This window comes from Cydia strobilella, chromosome 8, assembly GCF_947568885.1.
Source record: "Cydia strobilella chromosome 8, ilCydStro3.1, whole genome shotgun sequence".
NCBI lineage: Eukaryota > Metazoa > Arthropoda > Insecta > Lepidoptera > Tortricidae > Cydia > Cydia strobilella.
In genome coordinates, this window is record NC_086048.1 from 20,459,745 (window position 1) to 20,475,126 (window position 15,382).

Here is a 15,382-nt window from a genome sequence, read left to right on the forward strand (position 1 = left end):
TCTCGGGCTAGTTCCCGGAACACCCTGGCGGCGCTCACGTGACACTCACCTGAGCATCAAGGTAGAGCCGCTGCTCTAACAACACCTCGAGCAGGTTCTCGTGCGCGTGTAAGGGGGCGGGGCCGTCTCGGGCTAGTTCCCGGAACACCCTGGCGGCGCTCACGTGACACTCACCTGAGCATCAAGGTAGAGCCGCTGCTCTAACAACACCTCGAGCAGGTTCTCGTGCGCGTGTAAGGGGGCGGGGCCGTCTCGGGCTAGTTCCCGGAACACCCTGGCGGCGCTCACGTGACACTCACCTGAGCATCAAGGTAGAGCCGCTGCTCTAACAACACCTCGAGCAGGTTCTCGTGCGCGTGTAAGGGGGCGGGGCCGTCTCGGGCTAGTTCCCGGAACACCCTGGCGGCGCTCACGTGACACTCACCTGAGCATCAAGGTAGAGCCGCTGCTCTAACAACACCTCGAGCAGGTTCTCGTGCGCGTGTAAGGGGGCGGGGCCGTCTCGGGCTAGTTCCCGGAACACCCTGGCGGCGCTCACGTGACACTCACCTGAGCATCAAGGTAGAGCCGCTGCTCTAACAACACCTCGAGCAGGTTCTCGTGCGCGTGTAAGGGGGCGGGGCCGTCTCGGGCTAGTTCCCGGAACACCCTGGCGGCGCTCACGTGACACTCACCTGAGCATCAAGGTAGAGCCGCTGCTCTAACAACACCTCGAGCAGGTTCTCGTGCGCGTGTAAGGGGGCGGGGCCGTCTCGGGCTAGTTCCCGGAACACCCTGGCGGCGCTCACGTGACACTCACCTGAGCATCAAGGTAGAGCCGCTGCTCTAACAACACCTCGAGCAGGTTCTCGTGCGCGTGTAAGGGGGCGGGGCCGTCTCGGGCTAGTTCCCGGAACACCCTGGCGGCGCTCACGTGACACTCACCTGAGCATCAAGGTAGAGCCGCTGCTCTAACAACACCTCGAGCAGGTTCTCGTGCGCGTGTAAGGGGGCGGGGCCGTCTCGGGCTAGTTCCCGGAACACCCTGGCGGCGCTCACGTGACACTCACCTGAGCATCAAGGTAGAGCCGCTGCTCTAACAACACCTCGAGCAGGTTCTCGTGCGCGTGTAAGGGGGCGGGGCCGTCTCGGGCTAGTTCCCGGAACACCCTGGCGGCGCTCACGTGACACTCACCTGAGCATCAAGGTAGAGCCGCTGCTCTAACAACACCTCGAGCAGGTTCTCGTGCGCGTGTAAGGGGGCGGGGCCGTCTCGGGCTAGTTCCCGGAACACCCTGGCGGCGCTCACGTGACACTCACCTGAGCATCAAGGTAGAGCCGCTGCTCTAACAACACCTCGAGCAGGTTCTCGTGCGCGTGTAAGGGGGCGGGGCCGTCTCGGGCTAGTTCCCGGAACACCCTGGCGGCGCTCACGTGACACTCACCTGAGCATCAAGGTAGAGCCGCTGCTCTAACAACACCTCGAGCAGGTTCTCGTGCGCGTGTAAGGGGGCGGGGCCGTCTCGGGCTAGTTCCCGGAACACCCTGGCGGCGCTCACGTGACACTCACCTGAGCATCAAGGTAGAGCCGCTGCTCTAACAACACCTCGAGCAGGTTCTCGTGCGCGTGTAAGGGGGCGGGGCCGTCTCGGGCTAGTTCCCGGAACACCCTGGCGGCGCTCACGTGACACTCACCTGAGCATCAAGGTAGAGCCGCTGCTCTAACAACACCTCGAGCAGGTTCTCGTGCGCGTGTAAGGGGGCGGGGCCGTCTCGGGCTAGTTCCCGGAACACCCTGGCGGCGCTCACGTGACACTCACCTGAGCATCAAGGTAGAGCCGCTGCTCTAACAACACCTCGAGCAGGTTCTCGTGCGCGTGTAAGGGGGCGGGGCCGTCTCGGGCTAGTTCCCGGAACACCCTGGCGGCGCTCACGTGACACTCACCTGAGCATCAAGGTAGAGCCGCTGCTCTAACAACACCTCGAGCAGGTTCTCGTGCGCGTGTAAGGGGGCGGGGCCGTCTCGGGCTAGTTCCCGGAACACCCTGGCGGCGCTCACGTGACACTCACCTGAGCATCAAGGTAGAGCCGCTGCTCTAACAACACCTCGAGCAGGTTCTCGTGCGCGTGTAAGGGGGCGGGGCCGTCTCGGGCTAGTTCCCGGAACACCCTGGCGGCGCTCACGTGACACTCACCTGAGCATCAAGGTAGAGCCGCTGCTCTAACAACACCTCGAGCAGGTTCTCGTGCGCGTGTAAGGGGGCGGGGCCGTCTCGGGCTAGTTCCCGGAACACCCTGGCGGCGCTCACGTGACACTCACCTGAGCATCAAGGTAGAGCCGCTGCTCTAACAACACCTCGAGCAGGTTCTCGTGCGCGTGTAAGGGGGCGGGGCCGTCTCGGGCTAGTTCCCGGAACACCCTGGCGGCGCTCACGTGACACTCACCTGAGCATCAAGGTAGAGCCGCTGCTCTAACAACACCTCGAGCAGGTTCTCGTGCGCGTGTAAGGGGGCGGGGCCGTCTCGGGCTAGTTCCCGGAACACCCTGGCGGCGCTCACGTGACACTCACCTGAGCATCAAGGTAGAGCCGCTGCTCTAACAACACCTCGAGCAGGTTCTCGTGCGCGTGTAAGGGGGCGGGGCCGTCTCGGGCTAGTTCCCGGAACACCCTGGCGGCGCTCACGTGACACTCACCTGAGCATCAAGGTAGAGCCGCTGCTCTAACAACACCTCGAGCAGGTTCTCGTGCGCGTGTAAGGGGGCGGGGCCGTCTCGGGCTAGTTCCCGGAACACCCTGGCGGCGCTCACGTGACACTCACCTGAGCATCAAGGTAGAGCCGCTGCTCTAACAACACCTCGAGCAGGTTCTCGTGCGCGTGTAAGGGGGCGGGGCCGTCTCGGGCTAGTTCCCGGAACACCCTGGCGGCGCTCACGTGACACTCACCTGAGCATCAAGGTAGAGCCGCTGCTCTAACAACACCTCGAGCAGGTTCTCGTGCGCGTGTAAGGGGGCGGGGCCGTCTCGGGCTAGTTCCCGGAACACCCTGGCGGCGCTCACGTGACACTCACCTGAGCATCAAGGTAGAGCCGCTGCTCTAACAACACCTCGAGCAGGTTCTCGTGCGCGTGTAAGGGGGCGGGGCCGTCTCGGGCTAGTTCCCGGAACACCCTGGCGGCGCTCACGTGACACTCACCTGAGCATCAAGGTAGAGCCGCTGCTCTAACAACACCTCGAGCAGGTTCTCGTGCGCGTGTAAGGGGGCGGGGCCGTCTCGGGCTAGTTCCCGGAACACCCTGGCGGCGCTCACGTGACACTCACCTGAGCATCAAGGTAGAGCCGCTGCTCTAACAACACCTCGAGCAGGTTCTCGTGCGCGTGTAAGGGGGCGGGGCCGTCTCGGGCTAGTTCCCGGAACACCCTGGCGGCGCTCACGTGACACTCACCTGAGCATCAAGGTAGAGCCGCTGCTCTAACAACACCTCGAGCAGGTTCTCGTGCGCGTGTAAGGGGGCGGGGCCGTCTCGGGCTAGTTCCCGGAACACCCTGGCGGCGCTCACGTGACACTCACCTGAGCATCAAGGTAGAGCCGCTGCTCTAACAACACCTCGAGCAGGTTCTCGTGCGCGTGTAAGGGGGCGGGGCCGTCTCGGGCTAGTTCCCGGAACACCCTGGCGGCGCTCACGTGACACTCACCTGAGCATCAAGGTAGAGCCGCTGCTCTAACAACACCTCGAGCAGGTTCTCGTGCGCGTGTAAGGGGGCGGGGCCGTCTCGGGCTAGTTCCCGGAACACCCTGGCGGCGCTCACGTGACACTCACCTGAGCATCAAGGTAGAGCCGCTGCTCTAACAACACCTCGAGCAGGTTCTCGTGCGCGTGTAAGGGGGCGGGGCCGTCTCGGGCTAGTTCCCGGAACACCCTGGCGGCGCTCACGTGACACTCACCTGAGCATCAAGGTAGAGCCGCTGCTCTAACAACACCTCGAGCAGGTTCTCGTGCGCGTGTAAGGGGGCGGGGCCGTCTCGGGCTAGTTCCCGGAACACCCTGGCGGCGCTCACGTGACACTCACCTGAGCATCAAGGTAGAGCCGCTGCTCTAACAACACCTCGAGCAGGTTCTCGTGCGCGTGTAAGGGGGCGGGGCCGTCTCGGGCTAGTTCCCGGAACACCCTGGCGGCGCTCACGTGACACTCACCTGAGCATCAAGGTAGAGCCGCTGCTCTAACAACACCTCGAGCAGGTTCTCGTGCGCGTGTAAGGGGGCGGGGCCGTCTCGGGCTAGTTCCCGGAACACCCTGGCGGCGCTCACGTGACACTCACCTGAGCATCAAGGTAGAGCCGCTGCTCTAACAACACCTCGAGCAGGTTCTCGTGCGCGTGTAAGGGGGCGGGGCCGTCTCGGGCTAGTTCCCGGAACACCCTGGCGGCGCTCACGTGACACTCACCTGAGCATCAAGGTAGAGCCGCTGCTCTAACAACACCTCGAGCAGGTTCTCGTGCGCGTGTAAGGGGGCGGGGCCGTCTCGGGCTAGTTCCCGGAACACCCTGGCGGCGCTCACGTGACACTCACCTGAGCATCAAGGTAGAGCCGCTGCTCTAACAACACCTCGAGCAGGTTCTCGTGCGCGTGTAAGGGGGCGGGGCCGTCTCGGGCTAGTTCCCGGAACACCCTGGCGGCGCTCACGTGACACTCACCTGAGCATCAAGGTAGAGCCGCTGCTCTAACAACACCTCGAGCAGGTTCTCGTGCGCGTGTAAGGGGGCGGGGCCGTCTCGGGCTAGTTCCCGGAACACCCTGGCGGCGCTCACGTGACACTCACCTGAGCATCAAGGTAGAGCCGCTGCTCTAACAACACCTCGAGCAGGTTCTCGTGCGCGTGTAAGGGGGCGGGGCCGTCTCGGGCTAGTTCCCGGAACACCCTGGCGGCGCTCACGTGACACTCACCTGAGCATCAAGGTAGAGCCGCTGCTCTAACAACACCTCGAGCAGGTTCTCGTGCGCGTGTAAGGGGGCGGGGCCGTCTCGGGCTAGTTCCCGGAACACCCTGGCGGCGCTCACGTGACACTCACCTGAGCATCAAGGTAGAGCCGCTGCTCTAACAACACCTCGAGCAGGTTCTCGTGCGCGTGTAAGGGGGCGGGGCCGTCTCGGGCTAGTTCCCGGAACACCCTGGCGGCGCTCACGTGACACTCACCTGAGCATCAAGGTAGAGCCGCTGCTCTAACAACACCTCGAGCAGGTTCTCGTGCGCGTGTAAGGGGGCGGGGCCGTCTCGGGCTAGTTCCCGGAACACCCTGGCGGCGCTCACGTGACACTCACCTGAGCATCAAGGTAGAGCCGCTGCTCTAACAACACCTCGAGCAGGTTCTCGTGCGCGTGTAAGGGGGCGGGGCCGTCTCGGGCTAGTTCCCGGAACACCCTGGCGGCGCTCACGTGACACTCACCTGAGCATCAAGGTAGAGCCGCTGCTCTAACAACACCTCGAGCAGGTTCTCGTGCGCGTGTAAGGGGGCGGGGCCGTCTCGGGCTAGTTCCCGGAACACCCTGGCGGCGCTCACGTGACACTCACCTGAGCATCAAGGTAGAGCCGCTGCTCTAACAACACCTCGAGCAGGTTCTCGTGCGCGTGTAAGGGGGCGGGGCCGTCTCGGGCTAGTTCCCGGAACACCCTGGCGGCGCTCACGTGACACTCACCTGAGCATCAAGGTAGAGCCGCTGCTCTAACAACACCTCGAGCAGGTTCTCGTGCGCGTGTAAGGGGGCGGGGCCGTCTCGGGCTAGTTCCCGGAACACCCTGGCGGCGCTCACGTGACACTCACCTGAGCATCAAGGTAGAGCCGCTGCTCTAACAACACCTCGAGCAGGTTCTCGTGCGCGTGTAAGGGGGCGGGGCCGTCTCGGGCTAGTTCCCGGAACACCCTGGCGGCGCTCACGTGACACTCACCTGAGCATCAAGGTAGAGCCGCTGCTCTAACAACACCTCGAGCAGGTTCTCGTGCGCGTGTAAGGGGGCGGGGCCGTCTCGGGCTAGTTCCCGGAACACCCTGGCGGCGCTCACGTGACACTCACCTGAGCATCAAGGTAGAGCCGCTGCTCTAACAACACCTCGAGCAGGTTCTCGTGCGCGTGTAAGGGGGCGGGGCCGTCTCGGGCTAGTTCCCGGAACACCCTGGCGGCGCTCACGTGACACTCACCTGAGCATCAAGGTAGAGCCGCTGCTCTAACAACACCTCGAGCAGGTTCTCGTGCGCGTGTAAGGGGGCGGGGCCGTCTCGGGCTAGTTCCCGGAACACCCTGGCGGCGCTCACGTGACACTCACCTGAGCATCAAGGTAGAGCCGCTGCTCTAACAACACCTCGAGCAGGTTCTCGTGCGCGTGTAAGGGGGCGGGGCCGTCTCGGGCTAGTTCCCGGAACACCCTGGCGGCGCTCACGTGACACTCACCTGAGCATCAAGGTAGAGCCGCTGCTCTAACAACACCTCGAGCAGGTTCTCGTGCGCGTGTAAGGGGGCGGGGCCGTCTCGGGCTAGTTCCCGGAACACCCTGGCGGCGCTCACGTGACACTCACCTGAGCATCAAGGTAGAGCCGCTGCTCTAACAACACCTCGAGCAGGTTCTCGTGCGCGTGTAAGGGGGCGGGGCCGTCTCGGGCTAGTTCCCGGAACACCCTGGCGGCGCTCACGTGACACTCACCTGAGCATCAAGGTAGAGCCGCTGCTCTAACAACACCTCGAGCAGGTTCTCGTGCGCGTGTAAGGGGGCGGGGCCGTCTCGGGCTAGTTCCCGGAACACCCTGGCGGCGCTCACGTGACACTCACCTGAGCATCAAGGTAGAGCCGCTGCTCTAACAACACCTCGAGCAGGTTCTCGTGCGCGTGTAAGGGGGCGGGGCCGTCTCGGGCTAGTTCCCGGAACACCCTGGCGGCGCTCACGTGACACTCACCTGAGCATCAAGGTAGAGCCGCTGCTCTAACAACACCTCGAGCAGGTTCTCGTGCGCGTGTAAGGGGGCGGGGCCGTCTCGGGCTAGTTCCCGGAACACCCTGGCGGCGCTCACGTGACACTCACCTGAGCATCAAGGTAGAGCCGCTGCTCTAACAACACCTCGAGCAGGTTCTCGTGCGCGTGTAAGGGGGCGGGGCCGTCTCGGGCTAGTTCCCGGAACACCCTGGCGGCGCTCACGTGACACTCACCTGAGCATCAAGGTAGAGCCGCTGCTCTAACAACACCTCGAGCAGGTTCTCGTGCGCGTGTAAGGGGGCGGGGCCGTCTCGGGCTAGTTCCCGGAACACCCTGGCGGCGCTCACGTGACACTCACCTGAGCATCAAGGTAGAGCCGCTGCTCTAACAACACCTCGAGCAGGTTCTCGTGCGCGTGTAAGGGGGCGGGGCCGTCTCGGGCTAGTTCCCGGAACACCCTGGCGGCGCTCACGTGACACTCACCTGAGCATCAAGGTAGAGCCGCTGCTCTAACAACACCTCGAGCAGGTTCTCGTGCGCGTGTAAGGGGGCGGGGCCGTCTCGGGCTAGTTCCCGGAACACCCTGGCGGCGCTCACGTGACACTCACCTGAGCATCAAGGTAGAGCCGCTGCTCTAACAACACCTCGAGCAGGTTCTCGTGCGCGTGTAAGGGGGCGGGGCCGTCTCGGGCTAGTTCCCGGAACACCCTGGCGGCGCTCACGTGACACTCACCTGAGCATCAAGGTAGAGCCGCTGCTCTAACAACACCTCGAGCAGGTTCTCGTGCGCGTGTAAGGGGGCGGGGCCGTCTCGGGCTAGTTCCCGGAACACCCTGGCGGCGCTCACGTGACACTCACCTGAGCATCAAGGTAGAGCCGCTGCTCTAACAACACCTCGAGCAGGTTCTCGTGCGCGTGTAAGGGGGCGGGGCCGTCTCGGGCTAGTTCCCGGAACACCCTGGCGGCGCTCACGTGACACTCACCTGAGCATCAAGGTAGAGCCGCTGCTCTAACAACACCTCGAGCAGGTTCTCGTGCGCGTGTAAGGGGGCGGGGCCGTCTCGGGCTAGTTCCCGGAACACCCTGGCGGCGCTCACGTGACACTCACCTGAGCATCAAGGTAGAGCCGCTGCTCTAACAACACCTCGAGCAGGTTCTCGTGCGCGTGTAAGGGGGCGGGGCCGTCTCGGGCTAGTTCCCGGAACACCCTGGCGGCGCTCACGTGACACTCACCTGAGCATCAAGGTAGAGCCGCTGCTCTAACAACACCTCGAGCAGGTTCTCGTGCGCGTGTAAGGGGGCGGGGCCGTCTCGGGCTAGTTCCCGGAACACCCTGGCGGCGTCGCGCAGGCGGCCGAGGCGCCGCGCGCACATCCCCGCGCGGCGCTTCACGTGCGCCAGCACCGCCGCGTCCCTGCAACATTCACCAATTTCGATTTCAAAACTTCGTATGAATGTTCACCGATTTCTCAATGTCTGGGATGATTTAAAATTTTTATTTGAAAGGGTATAAATCACCATCGGTTCTAAATACTAATGTCATCAAACGGTGGAGGCATTTATCGACAGAATCTTCGACGAAAAAAGGCAATTTCTTAAGCTGTAGAATTAGATACCTACACTTTTAACCCCTCGTATACTTAAACACGGATCCGTGCGTGTAGTTGAAATCTATTGGATTATTTTCAACATCCGCATCCGCATAAAATCGATGCGGAGCTTAATGTGGAACAAGTAGGCAGGGTTTGCAATCCGGATATCTGAATTATCCGGATATTCGTCGAATCTAGGATCCGGATCCAACGTCTCATTGGATCCGGATAATCCGGATAATTCGGATCTCACGGATCCGTTAAATATTGGTCATCAAACTCATCTACCTATAGCACAAACAATTTTCGAATAAAATTAAAAAATGATTTCGTACATTTTCTTTTTTTTTATTGTACATTTATTTTATTTAAATTCAAATACCATCATTCTGGTCAAATACCATCGAGCGTGACGTCACGATGTAATTTTTCATATCAATTCCATATTAGCAAATCGTTGTGACAGTTCTAAAAAAAACATTGTAAAAAAATTTTGTCTATAAAGACTGATTGTTATTATTTAATTATTTTTTTGCGAATAAATGTTTAATTTTTGTCATACGATAGTACGTTAATTTCAAATAAACCCTACTATCTATGAAAATAGCCTTTTTTTTACCGAATCCTTACGTCACTTATTTTTATACAGATCTGTATTATCCGAAATATCCGGATCCGTCAAATTTTAATATCCTAGGGGCACCTAATATTCTTATACAGATACTGTTTCGTATTTTTTATAATAAAAATTACTAGTGTAATATTTGACGTTTTTAGGGTTCCTTAGCCAAATGGCAAAAACCGGAACCCTTATAGATTCGCCATGTAAGAAATAAGAATAAGAAAAGAATAAGAAATATTTGTTATGTCTGTCTATCTGTCTGTCTGTCTGTCCGTCCGTATGTCACAGCCACTTGTCTCTAAAACTATAAGAACTATACTGTTGAAACTTGGTAAGTAGATGTATTCTGTGACCCAACCGCATTAAGATTTTCACACAAAAATAGAAAAAAAAACAATAAATTTTGGGGGTTCCCCATACTTGGAATTGAAACTCAAAAACATTTTTTTCATCAAACCCATACGTGTGGGGTATCTATGGATAGGTCTTCATGATATTGAGGTTTCTAATATAATTTTTTTCTAAACTAAATAGTTTGCGCGAGAGACACTTCCAAAGTGGTAAAATGTGTGGGAGACACACATTTTACCAATACCCCCCCTGTAACTTCTAAAATAAGAGAATGTTTTTTTTTTCATCATTTTAAAGGACCTTTATACTATTGTACATATCGGCCCCATAAGAGAATGATAAAACTGAAAAACATATATGATGTACATTACCATGCAAACTTCCACCGAAAATTGGTTTGAACGAGATCTAGTAAGTAGTTTTTTTTTAATACGTCATAAATCGTAAACCGCAAATTACCTTTCATGCATGCTGATCCCCGATGATGACGTTCCGTTTTGTGACTTCCGATTATTTTTTTATTAAAAATTACAACAATTAATAAACTTCAATCAACAATCCGACGGCAACGAAAAAAAACTACGAGTGATGATCTGATGATATCGATACCGTTTGCCTCTTTTTCCTTAGTTAAACACTCGCCTGCGAGCCCTAGCCGCCGAGCCGGCCACGTTGGCCACGCCGGCCCCACTAGACACCCGCCACGCGGCCTCCGCGCAGCGTTAGTTAAGCACTCACCTGCGAGCCCTAGCCGCCGAGCCGGCCACGTTGGCCACGCCGGCCCCACTAGACACCCGCCACGCGGCCTCCGCGCAGCGTTAGTTAAGCACTCACCTGCGAGCCCTAGCCGCCGAGCCGGCCACGTTGGCCACGCCGGCCCCACTAGACACCCGCCACGCGGCCTCCGCGCAGCGTTAGTTAAGCACTCACCTGCGAGCCCTAGCCGCCGAGCCGGCCACGTTGGCCACGCCGGCCCCACTAGACACCCGCCACGCGGCCTCCGCGCAGCGTTAGTTAAGCACTCACCTGCGAGCCCTAGCCGCCGAGCCGGCCACGTTGGCCACGCCGGCCCCACTAGACACCCGCCACGCGGCCTCCGCGCAGCGCCACGCGCGCTTCAACACCCTCTCCGCCTCGGCGACCGTGGGCGCGTCCTCCTCGGCTAACAGCAGCAACGCCGCGGCGCAGTCGGGCCGGATGGCGAGCGCGGCGCGGGCGGCGGCGACTCGAGCTGCCGGTTCACGTTCTCGCCAGGCACGGGCTAGCGCCGCCTTTTAATCGGAACGAAACATTCTGGTCCAGATAAAATAGAATAGAATACAAAATCTTAGATATTAAAATGTATACAGTAATCTCAGAACTAAAATAAATCTAGTACAGTCTGCAGCCTAACCGGCAGAGCAGTTCAAATTATACCAGGTTTAACAGATTTCTTTAAAAACAGCATAGCTAATAACTAATGCCATGGAACATTTACGGCCTGGCCACAACTTTGCGCGACTGGCTTCGGTTAAAGCGACAACCATAGATGAGAACGAAAGGTCCGCTCGCTGTGTCTCGCTCCAACCAATGATTGTCGCCTTAGCCGAAGCCAGTCGCGCAATGTCGTGGCCAGCGCGTTAGCCAGCAGGGCTGGTCTGAACTCTGGGGTAGTCTTTGTAACTTGGTTTTTAATTTGTGATTAAGATAAACCTGTTGCGGATTTTATCTTTGTGCCATTTTCAACCAAAAGGGTACTTATTGTCGCTTGTCAGTAAGGCGCTATTTCCATATAGCTTCAATTAGAAATCAACCTTATCGACAAGCGACAATGTGGTACCTTTTGGTTGAAAATGTCACCTTCGGTTTTGTATGTTTGTATAAACTATTGTACAAAACGCAGAACACAAATATGGCACAGAATAGGCAGTACAAAGGCGAACTTATCCTCCCTTAACTTATCCCTTTAAGGGATTTCTTCCAGTTGACCTTTTTTGGGGGCTAATGTTTCTTTTATATATGGATCTAGTGGTAATAAAGTAAGCACTTAACAAATGGCATACATACATACCTCGCAGGGTGAGTCAGCCCCGGCCACACCAAACCAAGCCTGATGCTCTTGGGCGGACAGATTCATGTCGTAGTACGTGAGCGGGGCGCGCCGCGCGGCCGCCCACAGGCGCGCGTACTCCGCGCCGCGGAGCAATGCCATAGGGTTCCGCCACACCTACCACACATTCAATTATGGTTATGGTTACTAGATCATCCTGAACTGGGCTTTACCCATCAAACATATTTCATCAGCTAAAGTACCTACTCGACCTGCAGCTTACTGGATAAAGTGACTGTAGATTCTCAAGTTTCTGGGTTCTATCTGGATGGCAATGTCAACCGTAACTTCAAGTGATGTTTCTGCTACTCAATTAGTCGGGAAGCCTCCATTCTGAAGGTTACCATTGCACAGTGTTGGCCAAACAATAATTGCAATTAACCATTAACCAATACAAATTGAACTGTAAACTGTAACTGTCCGTTACTGTTTATGGTTCAATTTGTACTGGTTATTGGTTAATTGCAATTAACGTTCAGCCAACACTGCCATTGCATCCTGATTTCATCCCCAATACACTCAGCTCTTGCTCCACAGAACGACGCCAAGTAGATCTAGGGCGACCATGTTTCCGCTTGCCGGGCATCTTCCAGGTCAGGGCCACTTTGGATAGGTGGGTGTCAGGTTTCTTGAGGATATGCCCAAACACTTTTTATTTTATTTTCTTTATTGGGGAAAAAAAACAGATACAGGCCAATAAGATTTACAATCCAGGCAAAGTTAAAACAGTACATATAGCCTACATCCTAAGACAATTCCCACTAGGAGGTCCGACAATAGTTTTAGGATAGCATTGTGATCGGAACTAAATACACAGACATACACTATATACTTAAACTTAACAATAACGACATTTAACACTTCTAAAGTATATAAACACATGCATAGGTTTATCATAAAAATAAATCATTGCTAATGAACACTACAAGATATACAAAAGAAACAAAATTACACAATATATAGAGGCTTAAAATTAAACTTGCACTTGCAGTTTCGTCATTAGATCTTTGCGAACAAACCAGGTTTTGAATCCTACAGTAGCACGGCCTTTACATTGGAATTGAAGATACTCACTTTAGTTCTTCTCGTCAGGGTAGAGGAGTTCCCCACAGGTTTAAGCTGGTCGAATGCAGCTCAGGCTTTGTTTATTTGTGCTTCAATGTCAGCTACAACAATGTGCTACCCCATACTAAACTATTTTTTATCGAGCAGACATGTCTGCGAGCATTACTACAATTATGCTATACACCACCCAAAGGCGTTTAAGTATTGAGGGAAGGAAGGAAAAAATTCGCACACATCTAGTAGGCCTCCATAGCTCAGTTGGCAGTAGCGATTGGGCTGGTGTTCCAATGGTCGCAGATTCGAGTCCTGCCGAAGTTAATTTAAAAATTTGTAGTAACGCTCGCAGACGTTTCTGCTTGATAAAAAATAGCATACATAATATGGTAACAAAAATTCACTGCCTAATCTATATCTGTATTGGTAAACAAGCGTCCCAGCAACGAAAGTGACGTCTCTTTCTCATAGTAGATGTGGGCAGTGTACCTTGCACTCCTGCGGCATGGGCGGCGGCGCACCAGGCGGTTCTTCGGCCGCGAACCACGGGCCCAGGTGCGCCAGCGACACCTGCTCGATGAACGACGCGCCGTACTTGCGGTAGTACCACCACTCGAAGATCAGGATCAGTCCCGAGATCAGCGACGACGTGCCCGTCAGCGCTACGTAGAACTTCGGCGTCAGCGCCGACAGAAACGTCGACGAGTCCCACATCTTGATGTAACACAGACTCCGTCGGTCAGTGGAACACCACGAAACACCCGCGACACTTGGCCAATGATCACCCACTGATATATTAACTTGACACTAGCAACTTAATTTATCCGTCACATATTTTCATGAATTTCATGTTATTCATAAAAATCATTAAAAAAACAAATACACAACAAATACAATACACTCTTCAGAGCTTGTCAATTATTGAACTAGTATTTTCCTTGTTGCAGTCAGCCAGTCAATGTAACATCCTCAGGTAACATCCAACCGCAAGCGCGTATTCCTGAAGTGATTCAATTTGCTCGACGGCGATTGGTCAATGTTATAGTTTTTTCGATAGAGAAAAATACTCTTTTCAAATGTCAAATTTGACATTTTATTTCTAATTTTAAATGGTGCTAAGTTGGTGCTAAGACTATATTTATTCTTCCTATGATACCTTTGGGTTTTCTATTTCATTTAAGATTATTATTGTTTTTTCTTCTTATGCATTTAAATACGATATATTACCTAGCACCCATAGTACAATCATTATTTGTCTTGCCACATATGAGTCAAAATAGTGTGTAATGTGGAGTCTTGCCAGTTCGCGCTTCGCGCCTCCTTTGACGCGGGCTAATAAACCGGCAAAAAACGGGGAACTAGGCGCGAAGGCGTGAACAATCTGCGAAATCGACGCCACACTTACGTTCGCGGCTTCGCGCCGTGATTCGCGCATGAGTGTGGAGGGCCCTAACTATAAATAAATATTAGGGGACATCTTAAGCTCGCTCCAGACTACGCGGCGCGAAGCCGCAAACGCGAGTGTGGAGTCGATTTCGCTGATTAGCGAACTAGACTCCACACTCACGTTCGCGGCTTCGCGCCGCAATTCGCGCACGAGTGTGGAGGGCCCTTTACACAGATCAACCTAGCTCCAAACTAAACAAAGCTTGTACAGTTAGCTGCAGGAAAGGCACCCCCCCCCCCCCCTGCATACAAAGTTTTGTAAATTGGTATGGACGTGGGGTACCTTTTCTCTGCAGTTGACTGTACAAGCTTTGCTTAGTTTGGAGCTAGATTAAGGCCGCGAACGTGAGTGTGGAGTCTAGTTCGCTAATCAACCAAATCGACTCCACACTCGCGTTCGTGGCTTCGCGCCGCGTAGTCTGGAGCGCGCTTAAGATGTCCCCTAATATTTATTTATAGTTAGGGCCCTCCACACTCATGCGCGAATCACGGCGCGAAGCCGCGAACGTAAGTGTGGCGTCGATTTCGCAGATTGTTCACGCCTTCGCGCCTAGTTCCCCGTTTTTTGCCGGTTTATTAGCCCGCGTCAAAGGAGGCGCGAAGCGCGAACTGGCAAGACTCCACATTACACACTATTTTTATTAAAGTCAGAGACGCGTTATTATATTTTGGAAGCAATGGAGACTACCAGTATGGAAATTAATACGTATTATAAATTAAACGAATGCTCTAAAGAAAATGTACAACATATATATTGAATCGAAATAGTTAGGTAATCTGACACAACTGTTAGAAAAACATTGTTGCTTAGCAACCATCATTCTGTGTGAAGAATGAGGTTTTAATACTTTCCCTCAACAATGTGTGTAAGGCCGATTCTTTTTCTCAGCAGAACAAGCCTTGGTCTTGGCATTGGTTTTGTAAACATGTCTGCCAGTTGGTCCGTTGTGGATATCCTTTCCACAGTTAATTGTCCATCGAGAACCTTTTCTCTTACGAAGAAGTGTCTAATCCGTATGTGTTTGGTTCTTTTGTGGAACTCGGGATTATAGGCAAGGCGAACAGCAGCCTCGTTATCAACGAAGAGAGTCGGAATCTCCTTGATCTGTGTTAGTTGGCTGAATATTCTCTGGAGCCAAATTAATTCTTTTGTAGCTTCACTGGCTGCAACAACCTCAGCTTCAGTTGTAGAGATTGAGACTGATGGTTGTCTTTGACTCAGCCACGAAACAGCGCCTCTCGCGTATAAACAAGTCACACCAGTAGTCGATCGTCCTGTTGT

At 54.7% G+C, this 15,382-nt stretch overlaps 1 protein-coding gene across 1 annotated transcript in view; it reads right to left on the bottom strand.

Annotated features, from left to right (window-relative positions):
* The window catches only part of LOC134743721 (protein ST7 homolog), a 28,481-nt gene extending 14,914 nt beyond the window's left edge, over positions 1-13,567 (bottom strand). Inside the window, exons 1-4 of the mRNA XM_063677326.1 lie at positions 13,144-13,567; positions 11,557-11,712; positions 10,533-10,777; positions 8,175-8,355 (exon numbers count right to left, since the gene is read on the bottom strand). Of these exons, the coding sequence (XP_063533396.1) occupies positions 8,175-8,355; positions 10,533-10,777; positions 11,557-11,712; positions 13,144-13,368 (807 nt within the window). The 5' untranslated portion in view covers positions 13,369-13,567. The remainder of the gene's footprint in view (positions 1-8,174; positions 8,356-10,532; positions 10,778-11,556; positions 11,713-13,143) is intronic.
* Between the last annotated feature and the right edge of the window lie 1,815 nt (positions 13,568-15,382).